At 42.3% G+C, this 25,087-nt stretch overlaps 3 protein-coding genes across 9 annotated transcripts in view; 2 read left to right on the forward strand and 1 right to left on the reverse strand.

Moving 5' to 3' along the window:
- The window catches only part of tesk2 (testis associated actin remodelling kinase 2), a 33,907-nt gene extending 29,418 nt beyond the window's left edge, over positions 1–4,489 (forward strand). For all 4 annotated transcript variants that reach the window (XM_040143095.1, XM_040143096.1, XM_040143097.1 and 1 more), the window contains one exon: positions 1,627–4,489. In XM_040143095.1, the coding sequence (XP_039999029.1) occupies positions 1,627–1,913 (287 nt within the window). In that variant the 3' untranslated portion in view covers positions 1,914–4,489. The remainder of the gene's footprint in view (positions 1–1,626) is intronic.
- si:ch211-155e24.3 (uncharacterized protein LOC100150696 homolog) lies at positions 4,480–7,570 on the reverse strand. Its single transcript, XM_040143789.1, has 3 exons — positions 7,544–7,570; positions 7,320–7,407; positions 4,480–7,064 (listed from the first exon to the last, which is right to left on the reverse strand). Exons 1-3 carry the CDS (start codon positions 7,568–7,570, stop codon positions 6,190–6,192), a joined length of 990 nt encoding a protein of 329 aa, XP_039999723.1. The 3' UTR covers positions 4,480–6,189.
- A 1,166-nt stretch (positions 7,571–8,736) lies between these two features.
- On the forward strand, positions 8,737–24,713 carry si:dkeyp-68b7.12 (rho GTPase-activating protein 30). 4 transcript variants are annotated; one of them, XM_040143093.1, is made up of 14 exons: positions 8,737–8,793; positions 13,076–13,446; positions 14,775–14,877; positions 15,039–15,183; positions 15,429–15,511; positions 16,331–16,438; positions 16,692–16,810; positions 16,980–17,154; positions 17,434–17,531; positions 17,996–18,067; positions 18,842–19,606; positions 20,499–20,725; positions 21,059–21,633; positions 22,823–24,713. In XM_040143093.1, the coding sequence occupies exons 2-14, from the start codon at positions 13,359–13,361 to the stop codon at positions 24,243–24,245; spliced, it is 3,981 nt and encodes a 1,326-aa protein (XP_039999027.1). In that variant the 5' UTR covers positions 8,737–8,793; positions 13,076–13,358; the 3' UTR covers positions 24,246–24,713. The 4 variants fall into 4 exon arrangements, with proteins under 4 accessions (XP_039999027.1, XP_039999026.1, XP_039999025.1 ...); XM_040143092.1 differs by lacking the exon at positions 8,737–8,793 and adding an exon at positions 12,408–12,463; XM_040143091.1 differs by lacking the exon at positions 8,737–8,793 and adding an exon at positions 12,412–12,463 and having other exon boundaries at positions 13,038–13,446.
- Positions 24,714–25,087: the final 374 nt, after the last annotated feature.

A 25,087-nucleotide genomic window follows, 5' to 3' on the forward strand; every position in this document is an offset into this window, starting at 1 on the left:
ATCTTTGATATAAAAGTTTAATGTGTGAAAATTTACAAAAAGGGCTTTCCTGAAAGTCACACTTTCAAAGAGCTAAAAACACATATAACAGTAGTCCCACGTAATGTGGTGTTTAAAAATTGGACTTCACCTGATTTTGATGCCGTCCATGGTTGCTGGTAAAGCATGTACACGGTTTTTAGCAGTTAGTACCAGTGGGAAGCTGTTGCAAACTCAGGAACTAAACCACAGACTAAGATTGCACTGTGTTTGTTATATTTTCCCAATGTTAATCATGTGCTTTAAGCACTTTGCTATTATTACCGAATATATTAATAATTAGGCAACTTTACTCCTTCTAAAAAAGAAAAAAAGTGACCGTCTTATAAACATTACAAAATAAACAGTATTCAATACGATGTCGTCACGCCTGCGTCTGTTGTGACTCTGTAGAGACATTCTTGTGAACACCATTTGTCAAGAATGATTCATAGAAACTTCATGCTTAAACCACAGGGGCCCCAAATGGAGTAGATGATCTGTTTAGATTTTGTTGTGCCTTGACTGCATAGATTTACATATTAATGAGGTAAAAGTGACTCTTTTAAAACTTCATTTCTGGACCTGCTAGTACTGTGAGTGTTTTTTTTTTTTTTTTTTGTCATGGAGATCATGGCAGGACAAGATGCAATCCAGGTGCCTCTAGTTTAGACACATGCTACCAAAAAACACAGATAACATGAAAAACTTTGTCTCCCTCCTAACAAAATACCACTACTGTAAAATAGTAAACATTCTTACTTTATTGTATTTTGGTGGCGTAAAAAATACTTGTGATTCAAAGTAATATAAAATAAATACAGTTTAATTTTAGACACCTCTGATAAAACAAAAAGATGTGGTTGAAATCAGCTGATGTAGAATGTAACTAGAAAAACTCAGTACTGCATCTGACACAGTTTGGTCCTGATAACAGGTGCTGCACATGGTGGCACACACCGAATTAGTGATTTCAGATGAAAGGTGGCAGTTCCTCCCAAAGGTGTTGATGAGGTGTCCCGTGTTTTGGCCCAGTCATTCTTCATCTTTGGGATTACGTCCTCCAGAAAAGCCCAGCAAAATCTACGGCCTAGAAACAGCTCAGTCCTGCTCCTCTGGCAGCCACAGTCACTTATATTGATTTTTTTTCAGGGACCCTGCATAAAAGTGTTAATCTGAAGCAGCAATTTGAGAAGCTTTGTGCCAGATTAAGCAACGAGCTGCTTGCCATCTGCAGTCCATAGCAGGAAAATGCACGTAGCCACACTTCAACAAATGGAAAGATAGCGCCATTACTTTTGTGTATAATTATGCAGCAGTTATATATTGTATGTTTTTGTTGCCTTCTTTTACTATAGTTATTTCATAGGTTTTAGGTTTACTGCTTTAACTCCGGTTTGAGTTTATACTTTGCCAGAGGTTAGGTCAACATGAATAATTTACCGAATCATAAAAAATGGTGAATTTGTCCTGAATTTGTGTGTTTGTTTTTTTTACCTTACTTTTTCTCCTCTTTTCCTTTTCCCCTCTACCTTTACATCTACGTGACTGTCCTTCCTTTTTCTCCCATTTGTTTTTTTTCCTTTTTTTTTCCTCTCTCTCTCTCAGCGGGCCTGACTGGAAATGACGTCCGACAGAAACCATTGCTGGGTGGCTGGGGGAAGAAGTACGTTGTGGTTGAGATCCCACCTTACTGCAGGCAGAGAGGAGGGGAGGAGGATGGAGAGGTGGAAGGTAGAAAGGAAGGAAACAAGGAGGAGGATGACTTGTTTGGGGAGAGCTGGTCTCCGATGGTCCCCGGCAGTGAGAGAGACGGCGGAGAGGCGATGGACTGCTCCTGCAGCCCGGAGGAAGAGGAGGAACGAGAAAGAGGGACAGACACCTGCCAAGCGTAACAGATTCAAACCCACACGCTCACCTTGAGGAGATGACGGGGAGGATGTGGTAGTTTTGGACGAGAGATGGGGACTCTGACTCCCGACTGTGAGGACATGACGAGGATTTTTTTTTTTTTTTTTTAAGTAGACTCACAGACTGGACACATTTCAAAGATTCTCGAAAATTCGATGTAAAAAGAAAAGTAAAAGCACTTGATTTTATCTCTCAAGTGAATGTATCACATATGTTCCATAAATCAAGCACACCTGATTTAGATCGATATTTTTCAAAGCTATTATCTCCCAGGCGTGACAGAAGAAGGTGTGACGGTCCCCAAGGTAACACAAAAAAGCTTTTATCAACACTTTGGAATAGAGATTATTTTTTGAAAGGTTGTTTATATTTACTATTGTAAGATGATGTAGATTTTTTTCCTTCAAAGTTTTGTATATTAGGCGCCTTCTCTATGACAAGGGGTACTGAAGATCGTTTTTGTTGCGTATGTGTGAGTGTTTTAAAAATCAAAAATAGCTTTTGATACTTTGACCTTGTGTTCCTTGTCAGACAGACGCTTAAACTAAATCAAAAAGAACCTTATCCACATCTTTCTGAATAATGACATTGTGCGCTGACATTCAGTGGAAAAAATTAGAGATGATTTATAATACAGTAAACGTGCGCCTGAGACACATCACTCCTGAGACCGATGTTTAATCTCAAGTCATCCTAGCAACCTCAAACTTGACAACAGTGGTAGAATATTTTACACCAACAGTTTCCCTCCTTTAAAGTCAAAATGGAAAATTCATTGAAACTATGGGCTCCTTTTTAAGGTGGGAAATCAATCTGATGTCAAACTTACAGGTAAACATAAAGGCAAGCTGTAATGTAAGTTATACATGAACTAAATACACAAAAAAGATAATTCGCTTTGTCAACAGTCTGCAAAGATGCCGGTGATTGATGCTGAAAGTTCCCACAGAAAGTTCCCACCAAGGAGTGTAATGCGGCCCCGTTTGCACGTGCTGCCCCATGCATCTGAGGTTTCACACTGCCAGTGGTTAAAGTGAGGCCAGTAAATGAGAAAAGGAGACCAGTTTAAAGGTTTCCTCTAAACTGTGTCAAGAGTTCCAACTTAATCATAGCGGCTTGAAGAAAAAGCACACAACAGTCTTCTGACGAGAGAAACAGCACAACCTGGTGTTTCAGTTCCTTCCATTCAGATATGCCAGAGTGCTTGATGTTGGCTCTTCCACTCTGCTCTGAGAAAAACATCCAAACCAGACGGAAGGCTCAGCTGTGTTTTTTGAAAAACATTCAAGCATCTGCAAAATGTTTGTCCTATCACACATTATAAGTACTTAGTACATTTTATTGATCTTTGGCGTAAAATTGCTCCTTCATTTTCTTCCTGAAAATGAAGTTTTCCCTAAAATTCAGTGTATATTTTCTTCTAATTGGAGCAAATTTCCTTTAAGTTGAGTGTCTGGTCTTCAGAAACACTCTCTTATGTGATTGCCGCTAACATTTGGTTGAATTTGCTTCATTAAATTGGTGGTCATTTTCTACTTTTATTAACACACTCCGATGAACATCTAAAACAGACTTGGTCTAAGAGTTCCTGTTTTCTTCGTCACTATGTTTTAGTGTTGTCCACTTCCTGTGCTTCCATGGATGTGGAGGAGGTGAGACTTGAGAGCCGAACGTGTCACAGACGAGGGTTAAAGCATTTCTTCAACTTTTAATGAAAATTAAAAACCACTGAGTCTCATTGGGAAGGTTTGTCAAACATCAAAACCGTTGTCAGTGTTGATCTGAATGTGATCAGATTTTTACATGTTAAACATGAACCATGATGAACCATGTTCGCTGCTGCTCCAGCACTTGTTTATGATCCCCTTGTTACATTCTGATGATCTCAGCCTAATCACTCCATGAGGAACTAAAATGCACTTGTACAGTGATCTCCTAGTAACTACTTATCACTACTTTTCTATGCAAAAAATGTAACTTTATCACACTGTTTTACAGGATAAAGGTTCTAATTTGGTATTTATGAGAAAAACATTTTTAATGTCTTTGTATATTTGTGTAAAAAGTTTGTGTTACCTACCTTGATGAGTACAGATGTTTTTGCTGATCGAATAACAAAGCTTCCCTGAGTTTTACTTGTGTTCGTCTCTTATCCTTTTTTTTTTTTTTCCACGTTGATTTAACTAAAACTCTGACACTGTGAGTGTTTTTCAGAGCCCGAACCACCTCACCTGCTACTGTATCTGGATGGATAGAGACCAGCCAGACAGTAGCAGTAGTACCTATGGTTTACCCTCTAGCATCACGAAATCTTGACTGATTTTGGTTTAGCGTGGGAAGCACGTCATCCGAAGCCCTTTTGACCTAAACAAAGTTTTTGTCGTAAAATAAGTGACGTGTCAGTTTTAATAACCTGACTTTAAATTCTTTTTCTCATGTATTTTTATTTAGTATATCATTAATATTTCTGTCTGTGTGGTAAAGTCTCCTAATGTGCATCATTGCATGTCACAACTATAAAACATGTAAAAACACATTCATAAAAACATCTCACAGGGTTCCCAATATTTTATTTCTATTAAGAATAAAACAGATTTTTAAAACTGTTTGTATATTGTATCCAATGGCAGATGTCCTTTTTCCCCTTGAAAGACAGCAGCTTATGTTAATACTCATTTGGCAATAAAATATGACTCATATAGGCAAATGTATGTTTTGTGTTGCACGACGAGACCTTAAATGCAGTTTATGGGTTGTTCACACAGGATAAACAGTGACCTGTTTCATTTAAGGCTGAACAGCAGCATGTCTATTAGACTGCCACCTAGTTGTGTCTGAGGTGCAAATCAGTGATAACAATTAGATGTTGCAGGGTCATACTTATTGGGATTTTTACACGACCCGTATGTTTACGTTGTTGCCTACAGTAGTTTCGTGAAAAATGATGAAAAAGCTTTGATGCAAACTATAAAAGGGAAAAGTTGGCGCTTTCTCCCCAAATACAAACTTGTATCTCTCACTTTTTTCCTGTCACCTTGCAACTATTTCTCTCTTTGACAAACTCAAATATCAGCGCGTGTTTGACCAGATATCACTGTATGGTTACGTTACAATATAATGTGACTGATGGTGCTTTTCCAAAGATACTTAAACACAAGACAATTCTTAGAAATAACAACATTAGTAACATTGCTATGTTGACCAAACTAGCAGAGGCATTCATCGTCGGTTTACCTCAGATGATCTCCGAGCACTACATTATTTTACAGTGAGGGAGCCTTTAAAAACGGGAACGTACGCATTTAAGGGACTGCACCAGTGGTTTTGCATATTTTGGCCCATCTCCTGCAGATCAGAGATACTGACCATTTCCCCTGTTTTAGACATTTTAATGTATTTAAACTCCATCGTCAGGCAGCCCATTGGCTCCAATTCAATTCACGCTGTTAGTTATTGTGAGGTAACCCGGTTGAAGACTTGCCGTTCAGTGTCATGCAACACACCAAAGAAGCAAATTTCACGAGTCCACTAACTGATTTTCATACCACGAAGAAAAGACTGGAAGCTAGTGGCTGCTCAGGGCAGTAGAAAAAGCTGCACAGCATTTATTGGAAAAAGGGCGGCAAAAAAAATCGAAGTACGCATAATTTGTAGTCAACCTTTAAAACCACCCTTTAACCCTTTAAGCTAAACCAGAGCTGCAATGATTAGATGATCAGTCAATTAGTCATTTTTTAAGCGATAATGTCAAATATTTGCTGGTTCGGCTTCTCAAATAAAATAATCTGATGCTTTTCTTTGTTACACATAATAGTAAATGGAATATCGTTGGGTTTTGAACTGTTGGTTGGACAAAACAAGACATTTAAAGATGTCGCCATGGTCCGTGGACATTTTTTTTTTTTTTTTTTTTTACAATTTTCTGTCATTTTATAGACAAAACGATTAACTGATTAATCGAAAGCATAATTATCAGATAAATCTATAATGAAAATTGTTAGTTGCAGCCCCGGGCTAAATTATGGTATTACGGTTTTAAACAAAAACATTAAAACAATTAAACAGTTTTATCAACATGTTCGCCGGTGCAGTTAAAAGACTTGGGAGTTTTAAGAAAACCTGGAATGTTTCTTAGAGCTACAAAACACAGGAATCCGATGCATAAAATAAACCACTTTAAACTCAGTGTGCTGTTTTCTGATGGGACTTGAGGCTTGAACGCTGGGTGAAGCACTTCCCACACAGCGAGCACTCGTAGGGCTACTCTCCGCTGTGGACCACCGCGTGTCTGATGAGGTTGCACTGCTTGGTGAAGCTCCGGCCGCACTGCAGGCAGCTGAACGGCTTCTCCCCCGTGTGACTCCTCAGGTGCTCCTTGAGCTTACTGAACCTCACGAAGCTTCTGTCGCAGTACGCGCAGCTGAACCTCTTCTCGCCAACGCTGGACCTCCAGGGTGTCCTCGTCCTCCTTGCAAGGCTGCGGCCGCAGAGGGAGGAGGCCGCTGGGTTTGGTGCCATCAGATCCTCATCCGGGCTCCTCACAGGAGGTGCAAAGTCTCTGTACTGATGCTGCGATTGTTGAGGAATCGAGCTTTGATCCATGGAGTTAATCTGAGATAAAGCATTGTGTCCCTCATCCTCTTGTGGTCTTTTAAGTCCAAATGTTCTGGCTCGCCTTTTCACTTTTGCTGCATTCGACGTGGCAGAATGAGATTTCCCCACTGAGTGAATTCTGGCTGCCATATCTTCTAAGTTCAGGCCGTCTTGAGGTGTGAACACAGTGGGAATCTGCCCAAACTGTTGCCCGGCATAGGGGAAGCCTGGATCGCCAGCGTCTCTGGACAGATCGGACGACCACAGCTGACCGTCGCCTTCCTCCGTCGCAAACTTGTGGCCTGAGTCGGGCGGAGCTGCGTTCTCATCGGGCTCTGCCACTCCCTCGTGTTTCACTGTGGGTTCTGTCCCACTTTGGTTCGTGTTCAGCTGCTGCCCTGGCAAAGGGTCGTGGCCGTCCGTTGGGGAAATGGGAGGTTCTGGGCCTCCTGGGCTCTCAGCTGAGTGGTAACGGTCCAAAAAGCTGTCAGTGTGGGCAGGTCGTGAGGCTTTGAAACACGGTGGCGGTTCGCCTCCAGATGCTGAAGACAGCAAAAGGAATCACACATAATATTAAAGTAGAGGGTTTCAGCAGGGTTGGGTTCTGATAGTGAAGAGAATTTTGGATCTGGTTCCGAATACTTAGATCCATTATTCTTTGAGTCCGACGAATCTCCTGTCAGACCTTCAGTAGAACGCTGTCAAACCCAAACCCATAACGAACCATCCATTTCGAACAAAACTCGGACCGGAAACACACCACAGCCCAGACCAACTGGGCCAGCACCTGAACTTACCCTCGGGAGACGGAAAACGATTTAAACCCAATCTGTGGTCAATGTGACCTGGGACTGATTTCCCCCGCTGGTTCCAAGAGGACCCAAGCTATGAAGCAGAATGCAACGAAACTTGCTGTTTTGCTAATGTGTGAGGCCTCCGGTGTGTTTTAGCTCTCACGGGGGGGATTGTAGCGAATTGACTGTGTCAGAGCCACACAGCCAAAGCCAGCAGTTTGTTGTACTTTGAATTTTGAGCGGGCGGTGCTCATCGTGGGCCCTGGCCACAATGGTTTGTGTCCCCTCTGTACGTGACCTGTGGCACATTAGTGATGGCGGCGATTCTAAAAAAACAAAACAAAGCTTTGATTTATTAGACTGTAAGTGAATGTAAATGTTCTAGTATTATGACAGGTCTGTCTCCAAACTGAGGACGTTGGGACGGTTTAGGGCTCCACTGTCTTTTCCTTGGCCGTGTTTTCAGTCAAATTTTACAGTGGAAATGCATCGGACGTACTAAGAAACGCAAGAAATGTAATTATTCTTTGGTCACAATCACCTGTCTATCAACCGAGTCTTTCAGCTGTAGCAGGATTCTTTAGGGGTGAACACATGCTGCTGACCAGGTGATGAGCAGGCCCGAGGAAAACTGGCAACGTTTGCTCATTCGTATGTAAATCACGTGCCGAACTGTCAAATGGAGCCCTGTTCGGGACAAGCCCGGTTTTACGCTGCAATTCTTGAGCTAATACAATACGTTTGGGGGGTTGTGTATGTGTCAGTTCTAAAACTCCATGAGGTGTCCGCATGAAAGTAAAATCTATATGTAAAACCAACAAAAAAAACTAACTTGCACAGTACATACCAGTGTTACCATACGGAAGTAGGAGGTAAATACTAAATTAACCCTCAATGTTTAGTGGGGTGTTGTATTCATTGGCCCACCTACAGTATATAATCAGTTGAGCCTGTGCTGTTTGTAATTCAGCAATGCATCTATTGGATTATTCTTCTTATCGGGAGCGATGTTAAATAAAAACCCGTACAGACACGAATAAACGCTAGACTGAGAGAAGAGGCTTAACCGGGCCTCGGAAATGTTTCCTGCGGTGACAGTTTGTCCTGCCTGTGGCGTCGAAGCTCCGACGCCCGACGTAGTGAGAATCAGAGTCAGAAAAACTTCACTGGTCCCCAACCGGAGAAATGTCTTTGTCACGAGTGCACGACACGCGGTTGGCAAGTAAGAAGTAAACGAGGTGAGCGTGGTCTCGACAGGTCAGGCGCCAGCTGACGAGAAACGGAGGAGGGCGTGCGCACTCACCCGGTTTGCCCCCCCCCCCGCGTCGCTCTTCCACGCGCCCTCCCCCCCGGACGCTCCTCCTCGATCCGCGCGCGTTCGGCTCCGTCGGGGGGGGGTCAGTGCTCACGCCAAGCAGGACGACACGCACGCTGGAGGGCGTCGAACGCAGCACGCGAACACGCGCGAGCTGCGCAGGTAGACGGAGAGAGCCCGTCCACGCTGAGCTTTACCTCCACACACTGACCATATGTATGGAAAGTAAAAGGAAATAAACTCCACAAAAGGAATCGAATACAGCCACGCAGGCGTTTCTATATTTTTTGGGAGCGAAAAATATTAGTTGATTAGTTCATTAATCGATGACTCGAACTGACGGAGAAAGAATCTGCAACTGTTTTGATAATCAGTTCAACGTTTGAGTCATTTTTCAAGGAAAAATCGTGAAAAACTGCCAAATATCTGCAGATTTTAGCCTCTCAAAAGAAAAAAATTGGCTGCGTTTCTTGTTCTTACATCATGGTAAACTTCATATTTGGGTTTTTTGGACTTTCGGTCGAACAGAACCAGACATTTGCAGACGTCAGCTCTGTGAAACTTTGGACAGTTTTTTCTTTTCTTTTTCTTTTGCTGCTTCACAGACTAAACGATTAGTTGAACAAGTTACCGGCAGATTAATCGGTAATGAAAACAATCGTAGTCTCGTAGTCAAGCTGCGACCCCGCTGCGGGAAAACCGTCAAACTCGCTGAATGTTGGTGCATTTTCTCCTTTTAGCTCAAACATGGGACAGTTTTCGGTTCCCAAAACAAGAGAAACGTAAATCAATCGAGACAAAACCATGAACAGTTTTGAAAATAAATTCATCATTAAAGTCATTTACCAAACAAAAATGGCGAACATTTTCTGGTCCCGGCTTTTCCAATGTGACGATTTACTGATTTTTCTGTTCCGTTTTACTGGATATTGAATATTTTTGGGATTTTTGGACAATTACGGAGAGAGGGTTGCTCGCTTTTGTACCCCTGCGCCTCGTACGGGCGGTGTCGTTCCCAAGTAGCTCGCAATAATAATAACAATAATAATGGATTTTTTTTTTTTTTAACTAACGTACTTCCATATGAAATGAATACCAGTCGAGAAGTGTTGATCTGTCGTTGTTTGTTTTGTTTTTTTGTTTTTTTAACGCTAGGAACTAGCGGTTGTCAGTCCCGCGTTATTTCCGCCATCAAGGGAAGAGCAGGAAATGAAAACGAGGTTACCATGGCAGCCTCCCTTGCAGCCACAGGTGGCACGGCTTTACCTTAAATGTGCGATCACACGCGCACTGTCTAGGATTCGCGCTCCACGCGGTGAAACGTGAAAATGTTTACACAGCGCCCGACGAATGGGTTACAACACGCTGTAGGGCAGCTGTAAGCAGATAGAAGGACACTTTAAAAGTTTATTAACGTGTTTAACGACTAAGTTCTCTATGAAAACGTATTCATATTATTTAATTTCTGCTTTGACAACGGTATGTCAGTCATTATCTGTTTATGCAACAACATCCACTCACGGATGACCACAGGGGGCGCTGCGGCTGTCGGTAAATACATTAATAAACGCTCAGAACCTGCGTACGACTGCATCATAGTCTGTTCCAGGCCGTTTATTAACTGTGTATGTAGTGTTTATCAATTCTAAACAGAGGAAATAAATCAGTACCGTGTTACTGATATCTGCAAATACGGCGAAAGTTGCTAATTCACCAAGGTTATTGACAGAATCGATACGGGCGTGAAATCGTTCCTAGAGCATCATAATAAATCATTTCCATTACTCGACACATGTGCCACGCATTCAAACATAACCAGTGTATTATTCATAAGCTCTCAAGGTATAGAGGTTATTACCCACTAATGACTAATTTACTTATGACTTATACACAAGATTGAGTTGCCAGGTTGCGTTAAAAAGAAAACACCCTGACGGACCATTTACCTTCTAGAAGAACTGGGAGCATTTGGACCAAAATCAATTCCCAACGCTGGATTCCCAACATTTCAATCTGTATCAATACCAAACAGAGGGTATAAACACTAGCCACGTGGATTTTCAAAACATGGCAATCCAAAAGGCCGCTCTTATTGATAGCTTATAACAGCTCTCTAAAGTATTGGTAAATGATTTATTAACTATTACCAAAGCAGAATTAGTTACTGCTCATAAACCCTCCATAAGGGGTGCCTCATAAGAAAGCGGTACGAATTTCTTAAAGATAAAATAAGAGGGAAATTAGCTGTTAACGCGGCACAAGAAACACAGTACGTTAAGATACAGGAAGTCGGATGGCTGAGGAGAGTAAATAATAAGCAGAGACAGTTTATATGCAGTGCAGCATCCTAGTGTGTGTACAGTAAATGTACTTATTAATGTAGTATGTGCAAATACTGGTTATTGTGCTTCCTCCGCCTGTGTGGCCAATCATTTCAATGCGCCGCGACACTGTGAACTCTAGAGAGCTGTGAAATCCCCCTCCAAACAGTACTTTGGTTTGCAGATACCGCGTGGGACAAGGACTGAGTGAAAAGTCAGTGCGCCGGCATTGGCCCTCTGTCTCCAGCTGGGAGCTGTAATTCCCTCCGCTGGTGAATCTGAAAATCGAACCCGTCGTTATGTGCACCTCGCATGATAAACTGTCAGCGCATCACTATCCCGATTACTCGCTGTAGGAACAGTTGTGGCCTTAAACTCACCACACAGGGCCACTATATACTAAACAGTATCAAAGAATATCAAAAAAACTGCAACAATACCTAAATGCTATGGTTGTTTTGCCATTATAACATTACATCCTATCCAGATGCCTACAGATATCCAGACATTCACTGCTTACTGAATGTTGCAGAAGCATGGAAAGTGCCAGGATCTAAGATTTAGACGCATATACAAATGACACTTTCTGGGAACTTGTGGTATGCCACTGGTGTTTTTAATTCGTTGGAAGCGCTCTTTTATAGTCGGTGTTCTACGTGATTCTTTGGTTATTTCAGTACTTTTTGGCATGTCATGGTGAGCCTTCTTCGTCTTTCTTAATAGTGCTTTGTAAAACTCCTGGAACCTTCCGTCGTAGCCATTTTCTCCATGGTTCAACAGTGTGTGCTAATTTTGCGGTGCTCTGCGGTACTTGTCGTTCTTTTGCACCACATTCTGTTGCGATTGTGGTCAGACGCCGTGTGATACTTTTTGGTAATCTGCGGTCGTCTGGGATTTTATTTTTTGCTAGTTTTAGTTCCTGTTGTGTTATGATTTGTGGGTCTTCGGGATAATTTGTGGTAATCGATGGCACTGGATGGTAATGTTTTGTAGCAGTTGGTAGTAATTTGCGTTATATACTGTGCGTGAGCGCTTTCTGAGTCTTTGTTGTCCTTTGTGGTCTGCTGTGAGGTACTGTGCGGTAGTCTGTGCTATTTTTGCAGAACTCCGTGTGGCGCTTAAGTTTGCAGTGATTAGTATTGGTACGTAGTATACATGTGCGACTGAGACAGTCAAAGGAAATGAGCAAAACATGTTTGTCTTTTGTCTACAGCTGAATTGTCCTATATGTGCATTTACTGTCCATTTTTTTTGCTGTTAGGGTAAATAACACACATGGAGCTTGGCCTGCACTGAGACAAACACAGCCAAAAAAAAAAAAAAGGGAAATAGATGCACTGTACAGATACACTGAACTGATTTCCCTAGTCAGTCGACAGAGGCGGAGAAACTGTGGGCCACATACAGAGAGAAAGCACAAGAGAAAGAGAGACACTCAGGAAGTTAACAGGGGAAGTTTAGTGGTTTCTTGCGTCATCATTTTATGCTGCTTCTTGCATGCCGATGTGAAGGTAGGAACGCTCATAATCGCTTTTTAACTTGTTTGTTTCCTCGGGTTTCCACACCGAAAGTCTTTTCTAAAAACGGACAGATAGGGAGGGATGGTGGGCAAAAGGCAAGCAGTGGCAGGTGTCAGGGAAGATGGAGGGGATGGGGAGGGAGTTTGAGTGTCTGTGTGAGTGTATACGTTCAAGCTTAAACGGTGCTCGACTTCCGCTGCAGTGAAAAAAGGGCCGCAATGGCTATGTCATGAGGGTAGGGAGGCCAGACCCGGCCCGTAATGAAGTCAGTCCTTAGGCAGGAGCTGAGATTGGAGTTTTAGGTGGGTCTGCCACTCCAGAGAGATGTTATGGCGTGACTGGAGTGCAACATTAAGAGGCTCGTTTCACTGAATACGAGAAGTACAGAGGCAAGGGTGTGGCCTTTCATTCGAAAAACTAAATTGAGTGCATCGGGAGGAAGTGGAGAGCCATATATGAACACTGAAGATTCACTGCCAATTGTTGACTTTGTGGGGGAGATTGCTATCTGTTACGTGAAGCTGGTGTTTGCACAACAAAACATTTGTTATTTCTCCTTTTGCAGAGTGGAAGATAAAACCAATGTATGTCCTAACACTCCAGGTTTAACATATGATCTCCAATGCAACGCACCTTACAGAGGAAGCAACCTGCACCCAACAACATGCACTGAAGTGAAGGAAACAGAGGCGGCAGCGGCAGCAGCAGCGGCGGCAGCGAGGTCAAATCTCTGAAATGTGCACCAGCTCCACAAACTGAGTCTCAAATTAACTGAGTTGGTCAACGAATCCAGCAGCCACACGATAAATTCTGAAAGTCACTCTGACGGACGCAAACTGAGCAGCTCGGGTCTGAATGTGAGGTGAAGAACAGCAAACAGGAAGAGATGCGAAGAGTTCGGAGACGAGGAGGGACCAAAGACAAGGTGTTTGGATGTGATCTGCTCGAGCACCTGACTGCCTCATCTCAAGACAGTAAGTAAATGGCCCCCGCTCCGAAAAAAGTCCTATTGTATTGTACTCAGGTGTTGTTTTCTCTTCCATACACTTATTCCTGTAACCATGACAGATCATTAATCTGGTGAAATGGACGTGTTACACAATGGGTTTTTCTGAATATTTAATGACATCCTCTGAAACATCATCCCGGAGTTGTCGTAAGATTTTTTCAACAGGATGACGGTTGGCAAAGTTTTGACAACTATTATTTGGTTAGAATATTTGTCATGTTTTTTTTTTTTAAATGCTAGGTTTCTCATTTTGCAGTGACCAGACCCACATGAGACCGAAAAAAGACTTGCCCATGTTTTTTTTTAAAGTACACGTAATATTAGTTATTTGTCAAGACTCCCACCACACAGCATCAACCACACCAAGTCTCCTCAAATGCTTTAAAGAGTAACTACTGTCATTTTTATATTGTGAGCCCTGTGAGTAAATACTGCTAATTCATTTCTCTCAGGACCTCATATATTATTCAACTATCCATCCTGCCATTTAATGTCCCTTTAGAGTGGATTTAGTCTTTTTATTTTCCTTTAGATAGAAACAAAACTACCGGTCTACCGACTTGCTAGCGGCTCTGCGAGGCCGTACTGAGGTACAGCAGTTCTTCGCGCCACATGCTAACGCCAGCATGCTAACATGCTCACAATGACGATGCTGACTTGCCGATGTTTAGCAGGCATAATATTCACCACGATCACAATAATAACTTAGCCTGCTAGTTGCTAACATTTGCTAATTAGCACTAAAAACACTGTACCGCTGAGGCTGACGGGAGTGTCATTACCTCTCTGGGTATTCGGTCGTTAACCAAAGAATTGGACAAACTGAAATTTTGACCCGATGTCGGCGTACCGTGAAAAGTCAGGGGAAACCGAAACTACTACAATTCATGCTGAGGGGGGACGTGAATGTTCGTACCAATCCGTCCAATAGTTGCTGGGACATTTTGCTCAAGGCCACAAATACCAAAGGTCATGGTGATGCCAGAGGAAATGTCCGAGGATCAGTAGCGTTCATCGTCTGTGGCCCGTCATTAGGAATAGTAAACAAATGGAACAATTAGTCTTCCTCAGGTGTTCATGTAGAACGAAAGAGAAATTTGGAAGGAGATAGCAGTGTGACAGTATCATATTTACCATGATCAAAACATATATGGGCTTCTATACTACCAAATATGAAACACACATACAAAATAAATAAAATCTGAATGTGTATGTTCACATTCAAAGTTTATAAATGATTCATATTAATGTTCTGTCGTTATTTGGGTCATTAATTTGAGTCATTTGACACAGTCCCTCAGGTCTTGCGATGCTGCAGTGAATTCGTGGAGCATCATGGAATCGTGGATGGAATCTACAGGTTGTCCGGAGTGTCGTCAAACATACAGAAACTACGGCAAGTTGTGTGTGTCTGTGTGCAGCTGTGTGTCTCTCTTTGAACCTATATCTCTCAATGTACACTCCACAAAGTTTTAATCAGGTGTGTGTGTGTGTGTGAGGGTGCGTGTGTGTCGCGTTAACATGCTCTAAAATGAATTCCTCTTTGCCCACAACCAGGGGTGAGTTTGAGAGTGACGGGAATCCAGACCTGAACAAAGATGTGTACCTGCAGGACATCCACTGCGTCAGCTCTCTGTGCAAAGCTTATTTCAGAGAGCTGCCAAACCCTCTGCTCACATACCAGCTGTATGACAAGTTTGCTGTGAGTAGCTCAGACACGCAAACATTGCACACAATTTCCTTCCTGTTTGTTCATGGAGTGTTTTGGAAGGATCACAGGGGTGTATGGTGTTTGCAACCGCTGGCTATGTGCAACGGAAGAATTAATACAGACTTGATGTGCCATACTTCAAACAAATAGATTGCAATAAAAAAAAAAAACAACTGTCTTCTTAACAGTGATATATTGTCTTATGGTATTGATTCAAACACACGACTGCGTTACAGGAGGCTGTGGCCATTCAGCTGGAGGAGGAGAGGCTGGTAAAGATCAGAGATGTGCTGAAGGAACTGCCGACACCACATTACAGGTAGAGTCTTGTGCTGCACACTGAATTTTCTTCCTTGAAGAAGCAAGTAACAGTTGGTTTTTCTCTGCAGTTATACCACCCACTAGGTATCCTAACATTTCAGCTCCATTACTTAACTTCGAGATTCGTTTGAATTCATTTTTGGCCTTTCACTAGGTCCACAGTTTTCAGGGGACAAGGTGGCATCCTAAGGCAGCTTCTCTGCCTGTTTGTTCATACCGTTAGAGTTTGCTCCTTAGATACGTAAGAAGTTAGCAAACTTCTAATGTATGGGATTGAGAAAACCTGGAGATTGGGAATTACTAACTATCACTTTGGATATCATACCTACGGAGATGAACATTACACTTCAACCCCCCTTTTTTTTTCATTTTGTAAAACCCTGTATATGATATGATGTTGGTCGCTTTGTTTTCAGAGAAAAAGCTCTAAAAAACCCACTGTGCACTTCCTGTTCAGCACCAGATGGAAATGGACACTTTTAGCAAATAGCTGGTGAACATAGTGGAGCATTTAGGTGCTAGAGCTAGATATTTTCCTCGGGAGTATGATGGAGACCAAAAACAGAGAAGAGAAAAAGAGTGAATATTGGACTTACATTTGCCAGGTGGCCAGAAACACGACTCCAAATGAATGATAATGTTGGTCTGTATCCACTGGATGTGTAAATAGGCAACAGTCTGCCAACAAGTGCAATATCAATATAAAAGGTGATGATATGTCAGTGTTGTGTTCACGGCTTGTTTTTCTGCTCTCCCCAAGTGGGAAAAAAAAACAAACAATTATTGCGGGTTTAAGTCTTCACCCTCTTTCCTTCAGGACTCTGGAGTTTCTGATGCGTCATCTTGTCAGAGTGGCCTCATATTCCTCAGAGACCAACATGCACGCCAGAAACCTGGCCATCGTCTGGGCCCCCAATCTGCTCAGGTGTGCAAATACCAGTGGCATAGATCAGTGTGTGTTGCGTGTGTGCTGTTGTCCATCTCTGCTGAAGTACCTTTGAGCAAACCACTGAACTTCTTTTTCCCCCCACCTTCTTTATCACTTTTATCCTTATTTCTTTTAATCATTTTCTTCACCTTTTTCTATCCTGTCACCTTCCCTTCCAACAGATAAGTCAGTTATAAACCACCCTATCAATCAATCAATAAATAATCAGTCAATCAATCTGTATGTTTAGGTCAAAGGACATTGAGGCAACTGGGTTTAACGGTACAGCCGCCTTCATGGAGGTCCGGGTTCAGTCCATTGTAGTGGAGTTCATCCTCACACATGTCCCTCAGCTGTTTCCTGAGCAAGGTTAGAACACACACACACACACACACACACACACACACACACACACACACACACACACACACACACACACACACACACACACAGACGCACACTCACTCACTCACACACACACGCCCACAGGCCGGACTACCCTTACCTCTGCCTCATCTCTTTCTTCTGCCGTATTCAGGTGTAACAAGTGAGAGAAGGAAGTCCCTCCCCTCCCCAACAGCAGTGTCCGGTCAGGAAGAAGCATTTTTCAAGTCTGTTCCCACTCAGCCTGTACCCAACTTTGGGAATATCAGTCCAGGAGACGGTCCTCTGCCCATAAGACCCTACCATGCTATCATTGAAGGCACAGACAAGTGAGTAGACCACCCATTTGTTGGGAGTGTCCTTACATTACATTCAAAATTGATGCTCATCATCTTACCATACAGGCAGAATGTTAGGCTCTTGTTAGGCCCAATGCGGGCGTAACGTATTCACGTTACAGTGAAGCATGCTGAAATTATGTCATGACATCAAGCAACTGCAGCTTAGAAAACGAGTTTTTCTGAGTTTCCTTGGTGGGGTTCAGGTTCACCGCTGCATTCTTCATGTAAACCATTTCCCCGTGAATGTCTGTGTCTTGTTCACCTCAGGAGGAAAGGATCTCTAAAGGGCAGGAAGTGGATGTCCATATTCAACATCGGGGGACGATTCCACGACCCACGGCGAAGGCACAAACACTCATCTAAAGGTTCAACACCTTCTCATGAAAATTAGTAGTAGCGATAACTCCTACCCTGGTTCCTTCTCTTTTTCCATGAATAATTTTGATTTGTATGGTAATTTTGATGACTTTCCTGTGTTTACTATTTTATTATGTTTTTTGGATTTAGTGCAAGCCCTCTTGTTTTATACATACAATTAACTGATGCAGAAAGGAAGATGAGCAGAGCAGGAAATTGATGATGATCTTGACCTATGATTTCTTATAGGTTTAAACTAAACGCATTGGTCTTTCAGGTAATGGTAAGGTTGAGGTTAAAAAATGTTGGGGGCTTTAATCAAAATCAGTCATTCGATTTAGAACCAAGTTGCTGGGGGCTGTTTGAGACAGGAGGTTTAAAGTTTCTGCGTAATCAGTTTTCACAGCTTCCCTCTCATCCAACTCTCATATAGATATATATATATCTTTAAAAAAAATGTTTTCTGTTTCAGAGAAAGAGAGGTCTGCTTTGAGACCAGCAAGAAGCATGGACTCCCTCAGCACCCCGTTATATCCAAATGAAGGTGCTGCTCTTCTCACACAAATCACATATGATTTAGTAATAAGAGGCTAAGGTTTGTCAGAAGGGTCAGTTCACCAAAAGTAAAAAAAGGCAAAAATTAAGTAAGTTAAAGTTCTCACTTATAGTACCTCCTGGTGGTGTTTGACCATGAAGAAGTTTCAATCGTATGTATGTTATGAGTTTAGGTTTTGAGATCTGCCTGTGAAACTTGGCGAGTGGGCTTTATTTGTGCTATTGAGATCATTAAAAAAATGAACTTTTGAAAAACTCAAAGGGACTTGTCTTTCCAAAAACAATGTCCCTGTTGCCCTGAATCCTCAGCAGAACATGCTATCGACAGTTTTCATAGGGAGTATATTTACGAGTAGAAAGTATAGCTCCAGGGAAACCTATTTACAGTGAAGCTTGTGGGTTATCCGGAGTAACTGGGACATTGAAAGACACATAAAATCTGCCTTTCTAGCTGAGTTTTTCCGGTGTAATTTTTTAATGTTTGAAACTCCACAAACAACCGTTTCAGAGCCAAAAATGTCCAAACCTGCACACAAAAACTAAGAAATACCCATGGCTAGAAAACACTGACGACAAGTGGGAAAAAAGTACTTTTACCGATTTGTGTGAACTAACCCATTTAAAATTTGAAAGATAAGATGGCTGAAACTGTTGTTTGTTAAGATACAGATTCATGGTTGTAGTTTTACTTAGACTGAAATATTAAACTGTGTAAAAAAGCAGAAGTTTGTGACCAAGGTCTTATCTGTCAATTATATTCCAGGTTCCAGATGTTCTGCCCAGCGCCCTCCCTCCACCAACATTTCTCCCCAAGTCACTCGCTCCCCCCACACGGGCTCAGAAGTAGCAGTATCATCCGGTGCAATAGGTGGCAGCGAATATGCTGTAACATACCGCAGGGGAACAGGGTTAGTAAGTGGGGGTGCGGGGACCCAGGGCACCTACACTGCTCTTGACCCTGAGGGTTTAGGGGTCACAGGCAACGAGGTCGTCCTGTCCAGATCCCCGGGACTCTCCACCAAAGTGGGACGAAGAGCAGCCATGCACATCACAGGGCCCACCACGGTTACTGTGCCACTACATATCACCTCTAACCTGGCATTAGGGATGCTACAAGGGGGTGGGAGCGACAGGGTCATCCACCGTAGCAGGGAGAAAGATGGAAGGGACAGGGTGGAAGGTAAGGAGGAAAGAGACAAGGTGGAGAGGAAGGAAAGCAAAGAGATGGAAATGGAAATGGTGGAGGAAGACAGAGAGGTTGATGAAGAGGAGAAAAACAGGGAAGAAGTTGTGGAAGTGGAAGCGAATACAGTGGTGGCAGGTGGCGCCAACAAGGAAAAGGATGAAGGAGCAAAAGAGGAGGAGAAGAAGGAAGAAGAAGTTAGAGATTTCAGATGGAAGCCAGAGCTGGGGATGGAAGGTCAAGGTCTGTCCAGAGAGCAAGAAACTAAAAGCCTCGACTCCAACACGTGTGATGAAGATGCTGCATATAATGACCAATATGGAGACGACAACGATGAATACATGGGTAATTCCACCTATTTCATAAACTCGACCACCTTTACTTTAAGTATTAAGGCTAAAACTAATGACTGTTATCAATATCATTTACTTTTTAAGCAGCTGGTTGATTTGGTCAGTCCACCACTTTGGTCCAAACGGAAATATGTTCGAAACTATCAGATGGATTGCCATAAAATCTGGAACAGATTTTCAAGGTCCCCGGAGCATGAGTCCATTAATTACTTTGGTGACCCCCTGACTTTTCCTCTAGCACCACCAAGAGGTTGACATTTAGCATAAAATATCTCAACAACTGTTGGATCTCTAAAGCTCTGGTTTTTCATTTATCACACAGTTACTTCTGCCCCTTTTCATTTGTACGTCATTATCCTCATTTGTACAATCGTTGCATCTCTCTCTTATCTATGACAGCTGGCCTTCAGCCTCACCTTCGTGTGTGGCTGTTCAGGATAGCTATTTGCCTTTAGACGTGGTTGGACCAGAACTTCATACAAACTCGTTCTTTTCAAACATACTGTACCTCATGCTGTTGACTCTTAGTCTTGTTGCTTAATGAATGGCTCAAATCATTGATCAGTTATCAAAATTGTTGCAGATTAATTTTCTATCAGTTGACAAGTCATTTATTCAACTAATCATTTCAGCAGTAAAAGATACAGTATAATTACAAACACTGAATAACCATGATGAAAGGAAATACCATAAGCTTTCAATGCACAGGCCCAGTCTTTCTTTACCTAGAGCATTTCTATTAGAGAGGTACAAATGTTTATCTTATATTTTCCTCCATATCTAATGTCCTTGTGAAATTACTGTGAACTGGTTTCTTTTAACCCCGCATTCTTGGAATTTGAGCTTATAAATCGTTACTAACATTCGGTCGTCTCTGACCGTAGCGTATATTTCATCCGCAGAAATGAAAGGGGCGGAACAGGATGGTTTTCAGCCGACGGCGACTCAGCCTGGAGATGTCTGTGCGTCTGATGCTCCTGACATCCTCAACTCCACTGAAGTGGAAGGGGACAACCAGGAGCTGTTTGGCTACGTTCAAGATAACTTTGAATTCCTGGACCAGATGGACTGCAGCGCCCTGGACCATATGGACTGCAGCAGTTTCTATCAGGTTCGTGTTGTTTTATCTATATAGATGAGGTCTGAACAGCATTTGAAGGTGGCGCTTATTTCTTAACACATGATCCATAAGAGGTAGTAGGTTTGCAGAAGGGAAGAGTAAAACTTATTTGAGCATGTCCAACCGAGTTGCAGTTGTTAGATACACTTTTGTTTCACTTTTTCAAATTTAAAAACTGTTTTTTCATTTAGATTACTGTTTAAATTGTCAGCGAGCCGGGAGTAAGAGCAGGATTTAAGAACACACTGTACTTGTGAATACTTTCTGACAAGGCTTTCACGAAGAAAATTTTCCTTCCACTTCCTGTCTCTCTTTACCTCTCAGGCGAACGAGTTCTCCGTCGAACCTCCTGGTCACTCAGACGACGAGTATGAAATCATGATGCAAGCGCAGCCAGGCCCCGAAACACACACCCACAGCCAGACCGAGTTAAATCCACACAGGCCGCTCAGCCTCGACCTAGCCACCCGACACACTAAGTCCCTCAGCTTGCCTTACATGACCTCACCCATCCACGGACCGGAGGAGTCCTGCTCTGAAGAGGATTATCTGGGGGACAACAGTGATGATAATTATTACAGTAGTGAGGAAGATCAGAACATGTTTCTCCAAAGCCTTCCCTCTGATTTCATTTTATGCGATCATACTGGCTTTGAACTAGAGACTGATGGAGAAGACAGCTGCACCCCTGGTAGACTTCCTGTTGAGCAATCAAAGAGCGCTGAGGACGGAGAATTTGAGACGTTACACTCTAAAGAACCATCCACTGGAAATCAGGAGCAGGGAGAAGCGGTAGACGAAGAAGATGAAGAAGGACCGGAGGGAAATCAGATAATAAAGAGAGAAGAGGAAGATTCACTTGATAAGCAAGGAGACCAACCAGAAAAACATATGCAAAGGTGAAACTGATTCCTGTTCTACATTTGTGTACATAACACATCCGTATCCAACAGTTAAAAATATATACGACAAACTTATCAGCTAAGTTCGTAACATTAACTTGGTTATACTGCAAGCTTTAATGAGTACGTATTTATGAAATAATGCCCATTTTCTTCATTGTAATTACTATTTTTACATTAACAAACACACACTGAATTATTATTTAATCCCCTCAGCGCTATAGAGCGTTTTATCGTCTTTCCGCACACTGCTCCGGTACAGTATCGTGGCCTGCGACGTCACTGTTTGGTTCTCTCTCATCCAGCTGCAGCAGGCAGTTGTTTTCAGGAAAGCGCTGATAAGCCCACTGCACACATGCCTGCTCAGCACCAAATGGCATTTTGTGGCTAAAAAGGCTTTTTTCTTACGAGTTGGTGGAAATCAAGCCGGAGCTAAAAGGAGACATTTGTCAGATGGCTAGGAACATGACTCCAAAGAAAGTCAGTTTAAAGCGAGATTATGTATTTATGTATTATGTATTTTCAAAGGAAAAATAACACATTCCTTCCCATACAAATTATTATAATTTATAAACAATACAATGCAGCCTTGCTGAATTCCAAGCACTAAGGAGTTTTGCCTTATTTGGTCTGATAGATGACTTTAAAACTCACTTCTTTACTTTGCTGCATTTATACTATGCATTAGCATTTACCATTGCAACCTGGGGCCACTGCTCAGAATAGCTTACACAGGCTCTCTGTTAAGCCACTATACATAGAGTTTTAAAATGACTGAGTTTAGCGCAGGCAGCAATTCTTGCTGCCAACCCCCTTTTTTCCATGGATCTGACCATAAGCAACACATATACCATATATTTTCACCTTGAGTATCAAATTTTTCTATAAACAAAACACAGAGTGGCTATTCTAAAGGTAAACTAGCAAGAAATATAAAATAAGTAGAACTCATTTTGACACACATTACGTTTATCCCAACATAAAAAAGTATAAAACATTCTCCCCAATAAAATAAAATAAACAGTTTCCACAAAATCTCATAATTGAAGCAAGCATGTTACGTAAATATCATGCAGGCAAATGTACTATTACAAGCCCCCAAATCTTCATCTGAAAAGCAGGATATCTTATTCTTCATGCCCACTTATATATATTTTAACTTTCTCTATTTGTCGTCCATATGCAGCATAACAGCAGAGGGAGATCTCAACATCATGGAAGATGTTCAAAGTGAAAAAGAAAGGCCTCCTACTTCAGAAGTGCCAACACACTGCTCTGTGGAGTTTCCACTTCCAAGCAATGAGAACACTGATGAACTCAGCACAATTGAGGCCGAGGAGGAAGTGGTTGATAATCCTCACAGTGATTATCCACCTTGTCTCACAGATTCTTGCGCACCACAGGAGATTGGTGACGTTCCATTAGAGGAGTCCAGGGAACATCCCGAAACCTGTGTTGGAGAGGATACAAAAGAGAGACACAGTGATGAGGGAGAGGACACGAGGACACACAACGTGATCGAGGCAATATGTCAAGAAATGGTTCTGGAAATAAAAGAAAGTGATGAGAACATGTTGGAAGATCCCATCGAAGAAGGCAAAGAGGGAATACCTGACAAAAAACATGAAGAAGAGATGCAGGAAGGCGGCAAAGAGCAGAATGGTGAAAATTGTAGCGGGGAAATTTGGGAGGAACGTGAGGATGTTGGATGCGAAGTGATAGTGGATAAGGGAAGTGAGCAGGCTGAGAGCGAGGGTGTTCCTGGGCAGGGAGATGTAGAAAAAGTTGGAGAGGAGCAAGAGCACAAAGAGAAGGTTTCAGGAGATAAAATAGTGGAAGTGGAGGAAGGAGGGACAAACGAGAAAGAAGTTAGAACAGAGGCAGAGGAGGAATCAGTGGAGACAACTGAAGAAAAGCTCACAGACCTAGAGACGCAGCAAGAGTTGGAGGAAAAAAAGACTTGTTTACCAGAGACAAGTGAACTAGAAGAAGCAATTCAAGGGAAGCATGTGGCCAACAAAGAAGCACTGCATCATGACAGAGAAGAAGTGGTTTCAAAAGAGCCTGAGAAAGAGAGCAATGACAAAGAGAGGGCCCATGAGCAACTTAGAACCCTGCCAAGTGTAGATGAACAACTAAAAGAGGCCAGGTCTGATGTGAGAAAATCGAAGTGTGAGGTGACTGACAGTAGCCAAGGAGGAGTAGGCAGGAAGCTGATTATCTCCAAACATCCGAAAGTTTACCAAGCCAGAGCGGTGCCGGTTGTGCCTCCGAAGCCTCAGCACTGCAAAATCACCGCCCTGACCCTCCGACAGCAGCAGCAGCAGAGAGAGAGAAGAGATGCAGACGGAGGCAGGGAGAAAGCGCCAAGAGTCCCTAGGGAACAGGACAGAGTTGGTGCCGCAGGGCAGGGAAAAGATGGAGGAGAGAGAGAGAGGGAGAGGAGGAGGGATGGGGATGAAGGTGCCATGAGGGAAACAAGTAGAAACAGTCCCCTCAGCATGTGTTTCGACGAGGCTGTTGCCATAGCAACCATGAGGCGAGAAAAAGAGAAAGAGTGCGAGAAGGAGAAAGAAAGGCAGAGGGACTGGGGAAGTGAAGTGCAGTGAGGAGGTTTTCTTGTCTGTATATTGATTTGAACTGATTTTTATGTAGAAAGTATTTTTCTACATGAAGCAAAAAGGCTGTATTTTGTCTTTGTCGAATGAGGATTTTAATTCAGTATAAATTACAACAGCAGTATTGTCTATCAAATGCTACTAAAGATGTTTAAGGGGTTTTTCTGCCAGGCACAAATGTGATGTACAGCCAGAAAACGAATAGGTTTTTTTTTTGTTTTTTTTTTTTAAAGTATACTGGGGAGGATTTTGGCCTCTTTATTAGACAGAGCATCGAAGAGAGCTGACAGGAAAATGAAGGGAAAGAAACGGGGGGGCGACTTGCAACAAAGGTCCCCAGCTGCACTCATTTCAATTAAATGGGCATTGTTTTAAATCCCTGGGCCACAAGAATGCCCCATCAGAATAAGAGAGTGACTGCGGCTGTGATACCTGACATTAAGTTAGATAAAACACAGAAACTGATTAAGGGTGGAGTGCTGCTCCACCGTGTTGGGTAAGAAATACCTCACGAAGCATCTGGATTAACTGCCACTTTTACGTGTATTGAATCCCCAAACTTTCATTGCTTTTATACTCACCCCTGTTTGCACTGGTCTAATTATACAGTACTTTGTGATTATATAAAGTATATGTATATATACAGTATATGTATAAAGAAAAAGGTCAGCAAGTATGCGGTTAAATGGTGGATTTGAAATGGCAGTTATGATGAGTGGAATGTATCATTTAAGATGAATATAATGTCTGAAAAAGTTTTTTTTTATGATTATGGGAATAAAATGATGTTTCCAAGATGATGCCTATTCTTTATTATTATTATTATTATTGTT

This window comes from Xiphias gladius, chromosome 14 (genome assembly GCF_016859285.1).
Source record: "Xiphias gladius isolate SHS-SW01 ecotype Sanya breed wild chromosome 14, ASM1685928v1, whole genome shotgun sequence".
NCBI lineage: Eukaryota > Metazoa > Chordata > Actinopteri > Istiophoriformes > Xiphiidae > Xiphias > Xiphias gladius.